General features: G+C 37.2%; 1 protein-coding gene across 4 annotated transcripts in view; it reads left to right on the top strand.

Annotated features, from left to right (window-relative positions):
- Ptar1 (protein prenyltransferase alpha subunit repeat containing 1) overlaps positions 1-12,584 on the top strand; it is a 39,718-nt gene extending 27,134 nt beyond the window's left edge. For 3 of the 4 annotated variants that reach the window (XM_008842744.3, XM_029568144.1, XM_029568145.1), the window contains 2 exons: positions 8,754-9,043; positions 12,030-12,584. In XM_008842744.3, the coding sequence (XP_008840966.1) occupies positions 8,754-9,043; positions 12,030-12,372 (633 nt within the window). In that variant the 3' untranslated portion in view covers positions 12,373-12,584. Of the gene's footprint in view, positions 1-345; positions 472-8,753; positions 9,044-12,029 lie in introns of those variants that run through there. The other variant, XM_029568146.1, reaches the window with a different exon arrangement.
- Positions 12,585-17,305: the final 4,721 nt, after the last annotated feature.

Genomic DNA, 17,305 nt, shown 5'->3' with positions numbered 1-17,305 from the left:
GGAATCCCAGGTCTCTCTGCAGGCCTACTGAATCAGAATGAGGGTGGGATCTACAGATAAAAGACTTTTCCATAGCCTCAGGTGGCTCTTGAAACCTCATCTCCCTCCCCTCCCTTCTCTTTCTTTTATTGAGATATATTATATGAGAGCATCCCATTTTTCCTTGGCTTTTTATGGTATTATAATTCCATGAGAATGTATGGTTCTTTTTTTGAAAGCTTCCCAGGATTTGGACAATTAAGAGTTCAAATTGAAGGTCAGAGTGCCCCAGTTGGTGCTTTTAGAGTCATGGAGAAGCATCCTGTAATTTTGTTCCCTACCACCTTCTTTTATCTTCCTTCCCAGCTCCCTCTTGTTTCCCAGCCAAGAATCTTCCAGGACAAATACAGCTGTTACTTCCAGGGGATTTTAAGGCTACAGTTATGGAAGTGTAGACCTTTCCAGTTCAGTTCATGAAGGGAGGAGAGGTGCCTAAAGGAGTAGAAAGAGCAGAGGCTTAGAATCACCTCAACCTGGGTTCATATCTGACCCCCACCAACTATACATGCAAAGTAAGCTTTTGACATTTCTTCTTATTTGGTCTTTCTCCTTTGAGACAGGGTCTCCTTGTAGCCCCAGCTGGCCTGAAACTCAATATGTAGACCAGGCTGGCTTTAAACTCACAGAGATCCACCTGCCTTTGCTTCCTGAGTGCTGGGATTAAAGGTCACCACACCCAGCTTGACATTTCATTTTTTTATACCTGTTGGAGTGGTTAGAATCAGTGTCAGTTCCCTCTCAAAGGCTTCTAGATAGGGGGAGAAAACAAATTTATCCATCATTTTAGAACAATAGTTGGTTGTCTCTCTTAGCTACAGGTGGGCACTACAGTATTGCAGACCAAGATTTGAAGTCTTAGATCTGAACAGCACTTTCTGATTCAGAACCAAATCATCAATGAGAAATAATTGTCTAAATAACTTTTTATATGGACTTAAGCATTTTTTAAGCAAGAACTGAACTGTCTGCCTATGGGAATTATTGTGAGAATCAGCTTTGTTAATGTGGTAAAAATTCTGTGTAAAGTGGTTAGGGGAAATCAGCTGCTAGTGTGCTTCATCAGCTGAGTGCAACTTATTCCTGCGAAGGTCCTTTAGTACTCATTCCTAGCTACTGTCCTGGGTGTGGTAGTAAAGACAGAGCTCAACTCTCCACCAGGTAGAACTCTAGTTGAGGTAGCAAATCGTTAGAATATAGCACAGCCCTTGGAGGGTCTGAGGGGCTCATTGTCTAGTTGGGAGTATAAGAAATAGCTCAGCATCCAGCTGAGACTCATCAGAAGCAGCTGAATCTAGAGGCACACAAGTAATCTGGTAGGTTGTCATGGATACAGAATGCTATATTGCTGATCATCTCTGCCCTATAACCTGATGATAGGGGTGGGGCATGTGGGGAGAATTGAGACTAAAAAGAAAGGTCAGTGAGATGAAATGTCTGGGGCAAGTTTCCTGCCATTATGTGGGCCTTTGAGAGCAGCATTCTGATACAATTAGAAACAAAGGACCAACATGAAATTCTTGGTTACTTGCAACCATCTTACATTAAATATAACAGCTTATTGGTGGGGTTTGGCTCAACTGCCTGGATCTACTCCTGAGTTTACATGTTGTCATTCTTTCTTGACTTGTCCTTGGGGGACTTGCATCCGCCACCCCTCCCGCCACCACCACCCCCACCACCCATGGTCTCTGCCACTTAGAGTGTCTTACTTTTTTTATTTCCGTAAAATGTACTGAATTGCATTATAAACATTCGGGCCCACCCAGATCATGTTCTGTGCTGTCTGTAGAAGAAGTAATAATAAAAGTACCACTAGTCTAAACCAAGTTGGAAGTACATGTAAGGCTGGGTATGGCAGCACACACTTGTGACCCCAGCTACTCAGAAGCCTAGGCTGGAGGAGCGAAAGTTGAAGGCAAGTTCAAGGCCAATACAGATGGACAACTTAGTAAAACCCTAGCTCAAAACAGAAATAAATAAGTCAGAGGTACAGGTCAGTGGTAGAGCACTGGATTCGGTCACTAGTACAGCAAAATAAAAAACAAAATTTTCTTTTGAACTTGTAAAGGAACTGGCATTATTTCAGACATAGACAGTTGTAAAGTGTTTTGAAGTACTAGTGTCCAGTACTGGTAAGAGCATGAAACCAAGCCCTGTAAAAGTTGTCGCAGTCTAATAAAGAGCAAGGTATTAGCATATTAGCTTTTAAAAGTGGATGGAGTTTGTGGGGCTGGAGAGATGGATCAGCATTTAAGAGCACTGGCTGCTCCTGCAGAGGACCCGGGTTTGATTCCCAGCACCCACATGGCAGCTAACAACTATCTGTAACTTCAGTTCCAAGGATCCGTCTCCTCCTTCTGACCTCCATGGGCATTGCACAACATGGGTACACTGACACTCATGCAGGCAATACACTCATACACATAAAAATAAATATTTTTAAAGTGGGTGAAGTTTGTAATATTTCTATTTCTAGAAATTTATCTTAAAGAAATAGTGAGAGGTACAGTAACTCTGATGATGGTTAAAGGCACCACTCCATGGCCATACAGACCTAATCTGTGTCCTGGGTGTTCCGCCAATTTGCTGTGCAGCCTCAAGAAAATTACCTAGCCTCTAACTTGCAGTTTCCTTGCCTATACAATGAAGATGATAATCCTTGATAGTACTCTCACTGAATGATGTAGTAGTAATCGCACATCGAATGGGAGAACCCACATAAAGTACTTATCACAGTCTCTTAATAAGCACTCAACCACTGCTGGCTATTCAGCATGAAGGTTTTATATATAAAAGTAGCATTTATAACTGAAAAATTAGACTAACCCTTCAGTAGTGAGGGACTTGGTGCATTATGTTCACAGATTGGAATGTTTGGGTCTACTAAAAATTGTAGTTTATTATGTTATTAAAAGAAAAAATGTTTATAGTAGGTCATTGGCATAAAACTAAGGGATAGATAAGACCACAAACTATCTGCACATATACAGTGGTATGGTTTTTTGTTTGTTTTAGTAGTGAGCAAATGAGTTTTGAGAGATGAATAAAGGGTAGAGAATGACGAACAGTGCCCTGGCATAGAATCGTGACCTTTGATTTTCTATTTTGTTTCTCTACTTAAATGACATGTAGTTATGTAAATTTTAAAGCTTACTTTTTTAGTATGAGTGGAAAGACATAGGTGAACGAAACTTACTGTGACTGCCCAATTAAAGACTGATAGAGCATGTCACCTGAAAAAGCACATGGGGACATTTCAGAAGAAAGATAAAATGTCTGATAAAGAAAATCGACATCATTAACAAGAGAAACGCAAATCAAAGCCAAGTGAATGGATCACGGCTTCATACCAGCTAGAAGGCTGCAGCAATGACAGGGACCTTCCATACAGCTGGAAGGAATGTTAATTGGTGCCATTACTATGGAAGATAGTTTAGCATTTCCTGAAAAAGAAAAACCTGTACAATTACTCTATACGGGAGGAGGGGAAGTATAGTTAAAATCAGTATGCTGTGTTCCCGCAAAGAAAAAGAATTACTATATGATCTTGCAGTTTCACGCATGTATATATCTCCAAGAGAATGGAAAGCATGTTTATACTAAAATGTGTGAGAATGTTTGTAGCCACACTACTTAAAACAGCCCCAAACTGGTAACAACTCCAATGTGTATCATCTGAGAAAAGGAAAGCCATGGTAAAGAAGAAAAGCACTAGTGCATTGTATAATGTAGATGAACCTCAAAACATTATGCTGACTAAAAGCAACCAAATTCAAAGTCAGCTATATGAGTCCATTTATCTGGCATGTTTAGATGGGCAAAGTAGATCTCAAGTGTTAAAGGCTCAGGAGGAGCAAACAAAGTGACTCCTTGTGGGGATGAGGGGCTTTTTGAGGGGGGTGGTGAAAAGAGTTGAAAGTAGCAGTGATGCCTACAGAGTCCTGAATATACTTAAAAAAAAAAAAAAAAAGAGCAGTTATTTTTCAGCTTCAGAGCTTGATTACAAAGTTAATTAGAAAAGAAAAGCTTCAAAAACACCTAAGAAATTGTTTTTAAAAAATATTATGGCATTAGATATTTAAATGTTAATATAGAGTAATTAAAAAGATGATACTGTTTTCAAAAATAGTCTCAGTAATGATTAAAACTATATATAAAGCCCAGAAAGAAATCCCAGTACATAATTGTGCACAGATTTCATTAATGGTGAATATGACACTTCATATAGACAAGAGTCTTTGCTCAATTTGTAATGACTGGTGAAAATTGACTTTTTAGAAAAAAATGCCACTCCTTAGGTGAGATAAGCCAGGTAAGTATTGCAGGATCTCACTTGTATGTGGAATCTAAAAATGTTGAAGTCATTAGAAGCAAAGAGTATAATGATATTGGAAAAGTTGGGGGCAGGAACGGGCGTTGCTGGTCCCAGGGTCACAGTTTGAGTAAGTGCTGAAGCTGTCATACAGCTTAGTGACCATAGCTAATAGTGCCTTATATAGAGCTAAAATTTGCTAAGGGACTAGATCTGTAATGTCTCACACACAAAAATAATGTTGATGATGATAAGTAGCTATGTGAGGTGATGGCTATGTTAATTAGCTTGATTTTGATAATTTTACAATGTACACATGGGAATAATTACAATTTATGAGTATATACAGTTCTTATCAATTATACTTCAATAAACCCGGAAAAAAGAAAATTCAATTTTAATACTATACATTGAGAAAAATGTTTATAGCATCATTATAAATGGAGATTTAATATCTCTTTATAAATATCTCTAATAAGCCCATAAGAAAAATAATGACTTACTAATTAGGTAATTCATAAATTAAGAGAATTAGGTGAAATAGCTTATTCATAAAGAAATAACAATAAAGGGAAAGCAAACATAAAAATAACTTAGCTTTGATACTAAGGAAACAATCATTTTTCAGCTATTATTAATAGATTACTTAAGTTTAAATATTCATAAGCTTTGGAAATACGCGTTAGTTGTACTTCCAATAGGAAAATAAATTGTACAGCCTTTCAAGAGGGCACTTTACAGTACATACCATGAATTTTAGAAAGTTGTTCTCTTTGTTCCAGCAAGTATACTCCTAAAATTTCTCCTAAATGAGTAATTAGATAAGTACCTAGTTTTATGTGTGAGAATGTTACTCATATGTGAGTAAAATCAAATAAGGGAATTGTTAAATAGCATAGCTTTAGGATAAAATGATACACAATAGTTAGAGCTCATGTTGCAGAATATTTAATACCTTAACAGTATTGTATTAGTTACTTTTCTTGTTACTGTGACCAAATACCTGACAAGAAGCAACTTGAGGGAGGAGGGATTTATTTATTTGGCTTACAGTTTGAGGGGATCCTTCCTTCTTGGCTGAGAAAGAATGGCTGCAAGAGCCTGCGGTGTCTGGTCACACTGAGCCAGTCAGGAAAGAGAAGTGAGTGCTGGTGCTCAGCTCCTGTGCTTTTTATTCGGTCTGTGTCCAGTACAATGGTAAGTGATATGTCTGGGCTTTTTTTTTAATCTCCTTGTGATCACTAGGAGTCAATTTTTACCAGTCATCACAAATTGAGCATAGAGTCTTTTGTCTATGTAAAATGTTATATTCACTGTTAATAAAATCTGTGCACAATTACTTACTGGGTTTTATTTATGGACTTTATGTATAGTTAATCATTACCGAGACTTTTTGAAAGAGTATCATCTTTTTAATTACTCTATGTTAACATTTAAATATCTAATGGCATAGTGTTTTATTTTTAGAAACAACTTCTTAGGTGTTTTTGAAGCTTATCTTTTCTAATGAACTTTGTAACCAAGTTCTGAAGCTGAAAAATAACTCCATATTTTTCAGTATATTCAGAGTTATGTAGGCATCGCTGCTAATTTCATACCTTTTCATACCTCCCCGCTTTCAGAAATCCCTTCTATGTGCATGAGAATTCACTTCCCGTTTGCTCCTCCTTAGCATTTGGCACTTAGTGATCTACTTTGAGAGAATAGTACTGTCAGTATTTTCTAGGGTGATCATTTTTATCACTTTTATCAGGAAAGCAACTTATTTTTAAACTATAAATAAGACTAGTAGCATGTATGTTTTCAGTGTTAAGTTTTAAACCTGTTATCCCTCTTTCATAGAACTATTTCTATAGTTTTTATATAGCTAATTTACTCATATTTTTAATACAGACTTTGTAAAAGAATAAGGAGATTTAAGGTATATTATAAAATGTCTTCCATTTTGTCAGTCCCTTACATTTTAGCCATTTCTTTATATGATGTCATTAAGATCACGTAAAAGTAAAGCCGGTGTGGTGGCACTCACCTTTAATCCTACCACTCAGGAGGCAGAGGCGGGCAGATCTTTGTGCGATTGAAGTCAGCCTGGTCTACATAGTGAGTTCCAGGTGGGCTGGGGCAATAGGGAGACCCTGTCTCAAAAAACAAAACAAATCACTTAAAAGTAATTGCGTCTTTTGTTTTTGAATCTGTGCCTATGTACCCTTTAATTCTTGTAAGAAAAAGTCCTAAAATAAGAAACTGCCCAGAAATTCTTGGTGAAGCCTCTTCTTTGTTTAATATACATCTTTGCACATCATATAGAAAAGAATGTAGTCGTTTTCTCTTTAAAAAGCCTTAAGATTGTACTTTTTTGTGCACGTGTGTGGAGACCAGAGGTCAATTTCAGGGTCTTCCTCAACTGCTTTTCACTCTTACACATGTGTGTATTGTATACACATGGGTGTGCTGGTGTACATGCTTGTGTGCACACACAGAGGCCAGAGCAGGCTCTCCATTGTTCTCCACTATCACTTTCTGCCTTATTGCTTTGAAATAGGGTCGCTCACTGACCAGAAACTTTTATTTTTTGTCAGACTGGCTGGCCACCAAGTTCTTGGGATCCACCTGCCTCTGGTTTTTCATGTTATATATATTCTATTTAAATAACTACAGTATTTTTTTTTTTCAGTCCACATTAGGAAGCCATATCAAAACTAAAAAACTATAGTGTACCTAAATGGCCTGTAGGGTAATTCTTTTTTTAAAAAAAATTTTAATAAACTTAAAATTAGTTTTTTCAGATAGCAAATGAGTTAACTCATTAGAATTTAAGGGATCCCAACCCTGGGGAGCCTCAGGCAGCAGGATTATGAGTTCTAGGCAAGCCTGGACTACATCCCAGACCATGCCTCAAAACCAGTAAAATAAAAATAAAGTAAAAAGAAGATATGTAAAACATTTGAATGATATAATTTATCCATTCTGACTGGAAGTAAAAAAAAAATTATAAAATATTTACATATCCACTCTGATGCTACTAAACATAAAAGAATGGAAACATCACCTAGGAGTGGGTAAATAACCTTGTTGTGATATTAAAAATAAAGCATCCTTAGAATTAATGATAATGAAGACACATGCAAAAAGTTTTTTATGTAAAAACATACAAGTACAACCAGGAGTGTTGGTATACACTTTTAATCCCTCCTTTAGTCCCAGCAGTTGGGAGGCAGAGGCAGAAGGATCTGCATTTGAGGCCAACCTGGTCTACATTGTTGCTCTCTGTCTCAACAAACAGAACATACAAATAGAAGTACTATGGAGATTCAAAGGAAGGAAAGATTTCTTCTGTGGAAGGAGTATGTGAGGAGTGGAAAGAGGATCCTGGTACAGGAAAAGCCCTGTGCTTGGGGCCTTTGACAAGCTAAGTAAAGGTGCTGTAGGCATTGTGGTGTTTATATGATTCTCTGCTCATAAGTGTGTGGTCTTTTCCTTAGCTGCTGAAAATCTTCCAATGGAAGCCAGGTGTGGTAGCTCACACCTGCAATCCCAACATTTGGGAGGCTGAAGCAGAAAGATGACTGCTGATGTCTGATGTGAGACTAGTGAGTTCAGAAAGTCTGAGCTACAGAGTGAGGCCCTGCTTCAAAACACAAAGTCCTCGGATGGAGCATGTTAGGCTTTTCATAATGCCTGTTACTCATGAACATTTATGTTTGCCAGCTGTCCAAACAGTACCAAACATTTTTTTTTCCCACAAATGCTACTAAAAGTGTGTGCTTTACATTTGAAATTCATTAATTTGTAATACTGGTAATACAATTATTTAACAATTTAGAGGTGAATTTTATCTGTTGAGGCAGTGAAAATTGTGAAGTCTTGGAAAATCTATTCTTATACTATGGATTGTGCTTACCTCTTAGAATTAAGTAATGAACAAGCAGATATGGTCTCTGCCTTTTTGACATTTATTGTGAAAAGCAGTTACTTTGAGTCTATTATTGAAACTATAATGCATATTCATACAGATTGGATGTAATAAAATATAAAATGTAAGAAAATCAAAGTAGCCTCTGGTTTATGTCCTGTTTTTCATTTTACTATAGTATTACTTGTAAGTAAATATTCTAATATTCATTAATTTGTAATTCAGATTTTCTCTATGATTGCCAGTCACAATGTGATTAGTTGAGGTAAAGAAAGACAAGTTCTTAATTTTAAAAAGAGAAGTTTAACCTCTACTAGTTTATAAAATAAAAGGGAAACTAGCGTATATTCAGCCTCTACCAAGTGACAGCATTGTGCTGGACGTTGTACACAAGAGATTGGAATATGAATCAAAGAAAGCACAGGTGTTAATAGAGAAAGAAAAGCCTTTATAAATGCCTCTTCTCACTCCCCTTTTTCTTCCTACAAGATTCTTCTTGATGAACTATCTTCTACTAAACAGTGGGCATCCATGCACATTTCAGACCACAGCGGATTTCACTACCGCCAGTTTTTGTTAAAATCTTTGATCAGCCAAACTGCAGTGGACAGTTCTGTATTGGAGCAAAACTCTTTGAGAAGTAAGCCAAAAGATGAAGAGGCAACAGATTCAGTAGAGGAACCGAGGGTAAATCTCACCCATCTTCTGGAAAAAGAAGTGGAATTCTGCACAGATCTTATTGATTCCTATCCAGGCCATGAAACCCTTTGGTGTCATAGGTAAGAGAAGGGAAAGTCCATTTCCTGTGTGAAACTGGCTGTGTCCTTATGAGAGCTGCAGAGGGGTTGTTATCTGATTACTGCTTGTTTAGGTAAAAACAATCACCTTATTGTGGAGCTTTACCTGACTGAGAAAGGGCTTTTGTTTACTATATCGTCATCATTACCATTATTAATATGAGGTTTAGGGTCAGCCTTAACTACACAACAGAATAACCTGTGTTGCTTCCAAAATAGAATAAAACCAAAACAGAATAAAACATAAAAATGTTTTATGACTCTTTTTGGAGATCCTGATAATTAGCATATCTGGGATGACATGCTGCCATCTTTTCAAAGAAAAGCAAACACTTACCAGATCACTTTGATGCAGTCAGAATTGAGAGTATTCACTAGAACATGGAACATGATAACCTTTATATTTTTTTTCTACTCAGATGGTCTGCAAATCAACTTTAAGTATAATAATTCTTTGATATTTTGTTTATCAAAACAAATAAAAAAGTTAGATATTATCCAGAGTTTTGAGTGCATTTGACATGGTAAATTACATACTGGAATGAAGTCAGGTAAATTAACATTTTGCTTTGTTTAATTTGGATCTTCCTCTGTCTGGGGCCATCACCATCTTTATAAAGACAAATTTCTGCTTCAAGCCACAGAATTCAATTTGTTTACAAAAGACTTACCTGTGCTAGGCAGGAGATAGGCATTGTAAAATTTTGTATTTCTTGTTTTTATTTACTGTTGTTTTTGAGACAGCGTCTCCCTCGCTTTGTAAACCAGGTTGGCCTCAATCACAGAGATCAGTGTGCTCCTGCCTCCCAAATGCTGTGACTAAAGGCATATGCCCACCACACCCAGCAAATTCTGTATATTTCTTGTTGCTGAAGTCCCCCACCCACCCTTCAGTCTTCCTTGTGGGCTCTTTGAGACAGTCTCCTAGCCACTGATTTATGCTGAGCATATTCAGAAGGCAGAAGGCAATCTTTACTTTTTAGCACTTTCATGAGTAGACAGCTGTCTTTTTCTCTTCAAAACAAGATATTTTATTCCACATTTTTAAGAAAGATGGAACTTCAGGTTGTTTCGGTGTTAAAGGGTATGTTGCTATTTTGTATTTCATCATAATAATAGCAAGACTTTAGAGATTATGTTAAATGATGAGTGTGTTTGAGAGAGAGCTAAATTAACAGAATAAAGCTTCTGTTTGTGTGAAGGTTAAAATTGGTGTTAGGGAATGAGAAGGAAGGAAAAAAGTTGGGATTTGTTTTTTCTGAGATATAGTATACCAACCAGCTTTCTACTGCTGACTCATTACCATTAGAACCCTACCTGTCCTTTAAGTTTTGCCCTCCATAAATAGGCAGTTTGTACATTCCCCTGTCAACTCTAGAAGATGCGGAAAAAAGGACCAAGACTGTCTTTTAAGGACTTAAGAGTGGCTTGTATGAATGATGAGATAGAACAACTTGGAATCTATATGAAGTTGCCATGTTTAGTACAGCAGATGTGTGCTCCTCTTAAACTAAGAATTGGGAGATTGTGCAAAGCAATTTTCATTCTTAATAAGCAATTCCAAGTGCTACCTGCTCTTAGACGGAAAACAGGAATTCTGTCTCTTTTTTTTTATCTTTTTGAGACAGGGGCTCCCTGTAGCCCCAGGTGGCCTGGAACCCAGCCCTGAATTCTGTCTCTTAATGTGCACTGGTCAGAGCTCAGTACATATCCACCACATACCAATATGTAAGACTATGGTGGTGGATTTTAGAGGAATGTTTAGTTTATGTTATTAGTTATTATTAGGTAACAAGACCGGCTACTGCAGATGTCTTTTCTATTTTTTTTTTTTCTTTTTTTTTTTTGAGCTAGGGTCTCCCTGTAGCCCCAGCTGACTTGAAACTCACTGTGTAAACCAGCCTGGCCTCAAACTCACAGAGATCCACCAGCCTTTGCCTCCCAAGTGCTGGGACTAAAGGTGTGCACCACCACACCTGGCTTGTCTTTTTAAAAATTAGAATAAGAGCTGGGCATGGTGGCACAAAGGCTGGCCAATCTCTGTGAGTTTGAGGCCAGCCTGGTCTACATAGTGAGTTTCAGGTCAGCTGGGGCTATAGGGAGACCCTGTCTCAAAAAAACTAGGAGTCATCAAGATGGCTCAGTGAGTAAAAGGCACTTGATGTCAAATTTGATGACCTAAGTTCAATCCTCAGAGCCCACATGGTCGAAAGAAAACCAGCTTATGCAAGCTGTCCTCTGACCGTCAACATGTGTGCTGTGGCATGCTCACACACAAAAACGTATTAGATAAATGTAATCAAAAGTGTCTTTTAGCCGGGCATGGTGGTGCACGCCTTTAGTCCCAGCACTCAGGAGACAGAGGCAGGCGGATCACTGTGAGTTCAGGGCCAGCCTGGTCAACATAGTGAGTTCAGGTCAGCTGGGACTACAGGGAGATCCTGTCTCAAAAAGACAAAACAAAAAAAAGTGTCTTTTAAAAGGACTAGGGGGAAGAAGGCAGGGACGGAAGTAAATATGATCAAAGTACATTTTGTGAGAATTTCAAAGAAATGTAACTTTTTTTTTTTTAAAGACCTATAGGTCATGAACTATACCTCTAATCCAGAGGAACTGTTATCACATCTTAGTTCTGAATTACTTCTAAGTCTTTTATTTTGTTTTATATAATAATTTATAGCAAATATTGAGCTTTTACTTTTCAACTCACATTTGTTATCAGAGAATAACAGCTACAAAGTCATTGTCATGTCAATGAATGTTGAAATGCCTTTAGAGTAATATTCTTCCTCACAAACCAGTAAGCTAGGGCTGAAAACCCAGAGATTTTAGTTGTTTTTCTCCTTTTCCCAGAAAGCTCTGATATGAAATAGGCATAAACTAAATACTGTGTATTTTGAAATTATCAACTTTGTTCACCTGTAAAACTTGACTGTGTGATGTTTTTCTCTACCCTCCACCATCATAGGCGACATGTTTTCTACCTTCAACATCGCTTAAGTGGTAGGTTTCCTCACAGCTTGACTCACCTGTCACCTGCAGACTGCCCTGGGGGGACTTTGAATGACTTGCACCTCATTCCAACAAGCCCCCAAGAATCTCAGGCAATGGAAGTGGATGGACTAAATGAATCTAGCAAGCAAGGCTATTCCCAGGAAACCAAGCGCCTGAAGCGGACCCCAGCTTCAGACTCCCTAGGCCTAGAGATGGAACACAGGTTCATTGATCAAGTATTATCTACTTGTCGGAATGCAGAGCAAGCCAGGTATGCCAATGCATACAGGAGATGGCTGGTCACATTGAGTCAATGAAGAGGAGGTGGATTCAACTTACCAAGTTCCCCTTGTAATGCAATATTGCATTCCTTTCTTAATGACATAGTTGCATGAACTGTTTGTTATTACTGGCCAACTTTGTAGTCTCCATCTACAGGTTAAAAGTCTATAAGAAATCTTTCATTTTATTTATTTTGTTAAGAACTGTCATTCCTTTGGGGATAAAATAATTGTGTAGTTCCTTCCTGAAACAATGTGAAATATCCTTCTGCTTTGTTTTTTTTTTTTTTTTTTTTTTTTTTTTTTTTAATTCCTGTCCTTTTTATCTCCGTGTTTGCTTCTTGTTTCTTTCTTTCGGTTGGTTCACACACACCTTTGCACAGTTCAGTTGCTGCATAGGCAGGGTTTTTTTTTTTTTTTTTAATTAAAAATTTATGTTGCAGTTCAGCTTAAGAATATTAATACATAAACAGAAGGACTTGATCTAATTGCTATTTTCAGAATAAAATGACTAGATGGACAGATATGCGAAAATTTAAGCCACTTTTTTCTCTGACGTGCGCTCCGGTTATCAACTGAGATAACAAAAGTCAGAAGTGTTGGAGTTTATATAGAAAAATGCTCCCAATGTAATCTATTTTTTAAATGATTATTTAAAAGAAAACTAAACTAATTTAAGAGTTAATGTAATTGTAGTACTGGAAAATTATTTTTATTACTAGTTTTGATAGATTATTTTTACCTCATCTTTGGTATATGCCAAAACAGTCGTCAACCCTTATAAAATAAATTCTTTTTTAAAAAGATACAATACACCATTTTTAGTTATTGCTATTTTTTTCCTTCTAAAAATCATGAAAAATGGGAAATATATTTAGAAATATAGTCTTTTTGAAGTTTAAGTTACTGAGGTTACATCGAACAAACTACAAAGTTTTTGTGAAGTGAAAAAAGCTTACTGGCAAAAGCCCAGGGAGAAAGAATAATTTTAAGCATTAGTTCTTCAATTTTTACTTTTAAAATGAAATAAAACACTTTGATACTTAAATTTATCAGGGATAAGGTACCAAAGCATCCACATTATAGCTGTATCTTAATAACAAGGGCTGTTCTTCAGGTTGGTGAAATGGGGTGGAGATGGGTCAGGTAATGGCTACTTAGGATATTCGCCCCCTTTGGAATGATCTGTGCTTCTGCCTCTGCCTAGCATTCTCTTTGTTTTCCTAGTCCCACCCATAGGGTTCACCACTCACTGGTCTATATTTGTCCACATGTCTTTCTTCAGGGATGCCTATTGAAGATCCTTTCCTGTCATTTCGATGAATTTCATACTCTACAAACACAGGAAATGGGGAATAAGAGCTCCCCCTCTGAAGTTTCCTTTTAATGGGGGAAGCTGTCTCTTCATATATATGTGGGAAATGTGTATAATTGTTGCAGAAGTGCTGGTTCTGCCAGTTCTCCTTTTTCACGCTTTGTGATGTGTAGCCTAGACAGAAGAGTGGAGGGAAAGGCAGACCTCTCCTATCTCACTGCAGTGGGAAGCCTGGACTTGAGTTAGACACTCCCTTCAGCACAGCATGGTCTGACTGAACAGCAGACTGCTGAGCTGACTGAGACACTTAGGACTACCAGACCAAAAACAAAACAAAACAAAAATCCTCTGGCCTGGCTCTAGGAGGTAGATGTTGCTCTACTCTCTTGGGGCAAAAGTTACTTTTTATAGTTTGTATGGTTCTTAGATGATAAAATACTTGCCATTATGAACACCATTCCACAGTCCTCTAAGTACAAAGCATAGTTTGAATCAAATACCTCAAGGTCTATGTAGACCTCAACAGATAAAACCATTCGATTTAGAATTTTTAGCTCCCGTGGGGATTGAGTGAGTAGCAGCAACAGAAAAGATACAGGCAGTTCCATGTTGCCAAATTCTTGCTTTACTCAGCATTCCCTTTTTTTCTCAGCATCAGATTTAGTATCCCAAGTAACAGGGCTTCTTATACTTTGATGTAGTGTGTATTAGGACATGACAGAAAATGTGTGAGCGTCACCTAAACTTGTAGTGCTCATGCCTTTTTATGTCCTTTACTCGACATCCCACTCATCTTTGCTGTTGGCTGCCTTTGTATCTTCTGCGGCTTAGCCACCCCTTTCCAAAGCCATGAAGTCCTTTACTGTATCCTGGTCTCACCTTCCTAATAAAGTTTTAAGTAGGTAGTAAAAATACAGATATCTAAAAGAGGCTGTTAGTATGTGATTTGTGCATGCTACCTTATTTCACAGAAAAACTTAGGACTGCCTGTATGATTGTATCTTTTCCCTAAGTGTTTGACATTTAAACTCATTAGCAAGATACTCTTTGACCAAATGAACTCATGCAGTAGAAAGAATATGTGTAATTCAGGGGCTTCTTTAGTCTTAATTTTCTGCACGTGTGTTGTTAAAAAAAGATGGTTTAGATTGACACATTGCATCTTGACTTGTACTAGAGCACTAGCAGGCCATCATAACATCCTGTGGATTAAGAAAACTACTGATAAGGAAAAAGCAGTAAGATCTGCAATTTTTGCCACCCTAACCCTCACTTACCCCCCTTTTTTCCTTTTCTTTCTTTTTGTATACCTATTTTGGTAATTGTATTTCCAGATTATATCAACATGCCTTGCACATTGTAAGGATGTATTAACTATTTATTAAATTAATGACTAGTTAACTGTTTGAAGAAGGGAAAATTTGGTCATGTGTGATGGAATGATGATTGGGAAATACATGAGTTGTAAAGAAGTGATGTGCACTAGCTTCGTAAGACTTAAGGAGAGCCACTACATATAGAATGAATTAAATTTAGATTTGTTTTATTCATTTTGTGACTTTGTTTAATCTTATTAAATCCTACTCGTGAAAAGGTGCTCTAGAATTATTGGTTAGTTGTACTTTTATCTACATTAAAGACTCACAGAATCAGTGAGGCCAATTTGCATTAAGAGTGTTATTTTCTGTTTCATGATGTTGGAGAGCAGATCTTGCATACAAAGCCACATTTGAGCATTAGAGTGATTGTTTGATTTTAGTGACTTGTTGATCTGTGTCTGTACATGAAGCATCCCCATCCCCAACTTGAACTGTGCACCTTTAGCTATTTCTAAAACCTATATAAGTCATTTTTTAAGCCTAAGGATTTTATACCCACTAATATCTGACTTCTTTAGCAGCTCCAGGCCCAGACTTTAAGTCAGATTTCTTATTCCTATTGTACAGTTCTAATTGAAAGACTTCATTGATTTTTTTTTCTTGCTTTTTGGAAGTGCTGAGGATCAATCTCAGATTCATTAATCAATTATAGAATTAAATGTACACAGATTGACACTAAAAGCCACTTATATTTTCAATAAGGGCTTTTGTAACATAAGATGTAGAAACAAGTTTTTGTTTTTAGTTTTTAATGCAGAAATATGGTAGATGTCATTTAGATGTATTCAAGTCATCTCAGTTCATGCCTGGGGTGTTGTTAGTATGTGTGTGGGGGTAGGGAGGGAGAGAACTTGTAATAGTGCTACAAACTGTATTGTAATTTTCTGTTACATAAGATAGTGTCTACAAGTTGTAATTTGCTATTACACAAGATGGTGTCTGACGTAGGCTAAATGCAGTTTAGGAGTGGAACTACCACTTACTGTATAACAGTCTTTAAGTTAACTCACCAGAATTATAGAAGATTTAGTTATAAAAGGAAGTAATCCTTTTTTTTTCCCAAAAAGCATTTTGAGTTTATTATTTTGCTACTAGAAAATTTTAAATTTAAGTGCTTCACATATGCAAAAAAAAATTGAACATTATGAAAACTGTATCTTTTATCTTTCTCAAGTAGAGTGCAAACTCTAACATTGTATGTGCTGTGCCCCCCAGACTCTGTAATGAGCTCCTGTTTGGTTAGAGGAGCATGCAGAGACCCTGGAAAGTTTAAGCAAACCCTTAAAAACAGTGAGCAAGAAAAATCTGCCCCAAGAATGCTACCTACTGTCACATGGTGTCTTCTTTAAATAACTGTATACTGTGTTGACTCGAGTGCCTTTCTTAACTTTGATGGGGTATGAGATTATATACTGAACTCCAGTATTTAGGTTGAAAACAGACCATAGAAATTTAATCAGACAGCAAGCTGATTGTGACTATTATTTATTTCCATTGTTAGCTATGGTCCTAAGGGATGTTTTATTTTCAGTGAGATTCTGACATAAGATAGGATCCTTTGTTTTATTAGTGAGCATTTTTAAGCACCCTGCCAGAAACACCAAGACTTAGAGTTAGTTCTTTCTCTTTGACAACTGTTTTGAGTTTTGGAGGCATCACAGTTACAGGGCAGCGTGTGCACAATTAAAGATGTACTGAAAGCTGTGTAACCTGCATTCAGAGGGAACCAAGGGCATCCCACCGGACAGTAGAAACCAGATGCTTGTCCTAAGTGAATCCTTTGCCTTATTCTGAAGACCATCCTTCCCTCCCAAATTCAGACATGTATAGGATAGTTAAAAGAGGAAAAATGGGACTTTTTTAATATCCAAAGAAAAGTGGTAAATACTGAGATGAATTTCCAAATGTATCCTGTTATGTATTTGTGTGTGGAAGGGGAGGGTTAGGAATGTCATATTTCATGGTAACAAATAGTTTTTCGTTGTAATTTCTTAAAAATATATAGTTAAGATTCCAAAGTGCTTTAAAGAGAATTCTTGAATAATATATTCTTAAAGGACAGCACTATGCTAAATATAGAGGCAGAAAACCATATGTGGACCTGGGGTGGGAGGGGAAACCTCATGCTCCCAACTTTGACTTTCACTAGGCCAGCCAATGTTAACACTGAACAACCAGCCTGTGCTTCACAAACATAGGGCAATATGTTGGTCTGCTGATGCAACATTGTGCTTCCAAGAATATTAGCTATATGTAGCTTGCTTTCTGGTCAACA

The sequence above is a fragment of the Nannospalax galili genome, unplaced genomic scaffold (assembly GCF_000622305.1).
Source record: "Nannospalax galili isolate Female #2095 unplaced genomic scaffold, S.galili_v1.0 scaffold761, whole genome shotgun sequence".
NCBI classification, from domain to species: Eukaryota; Metazoa; Chordata; class Mammalia; order Rodentia; family Spalacidae; genus Nannospalax; species Nannospalax galili.
Note: the sequence above shows the minus strand (reverse complement) of the source record. Positions and strands in the feature narration are given on the sequence as shown.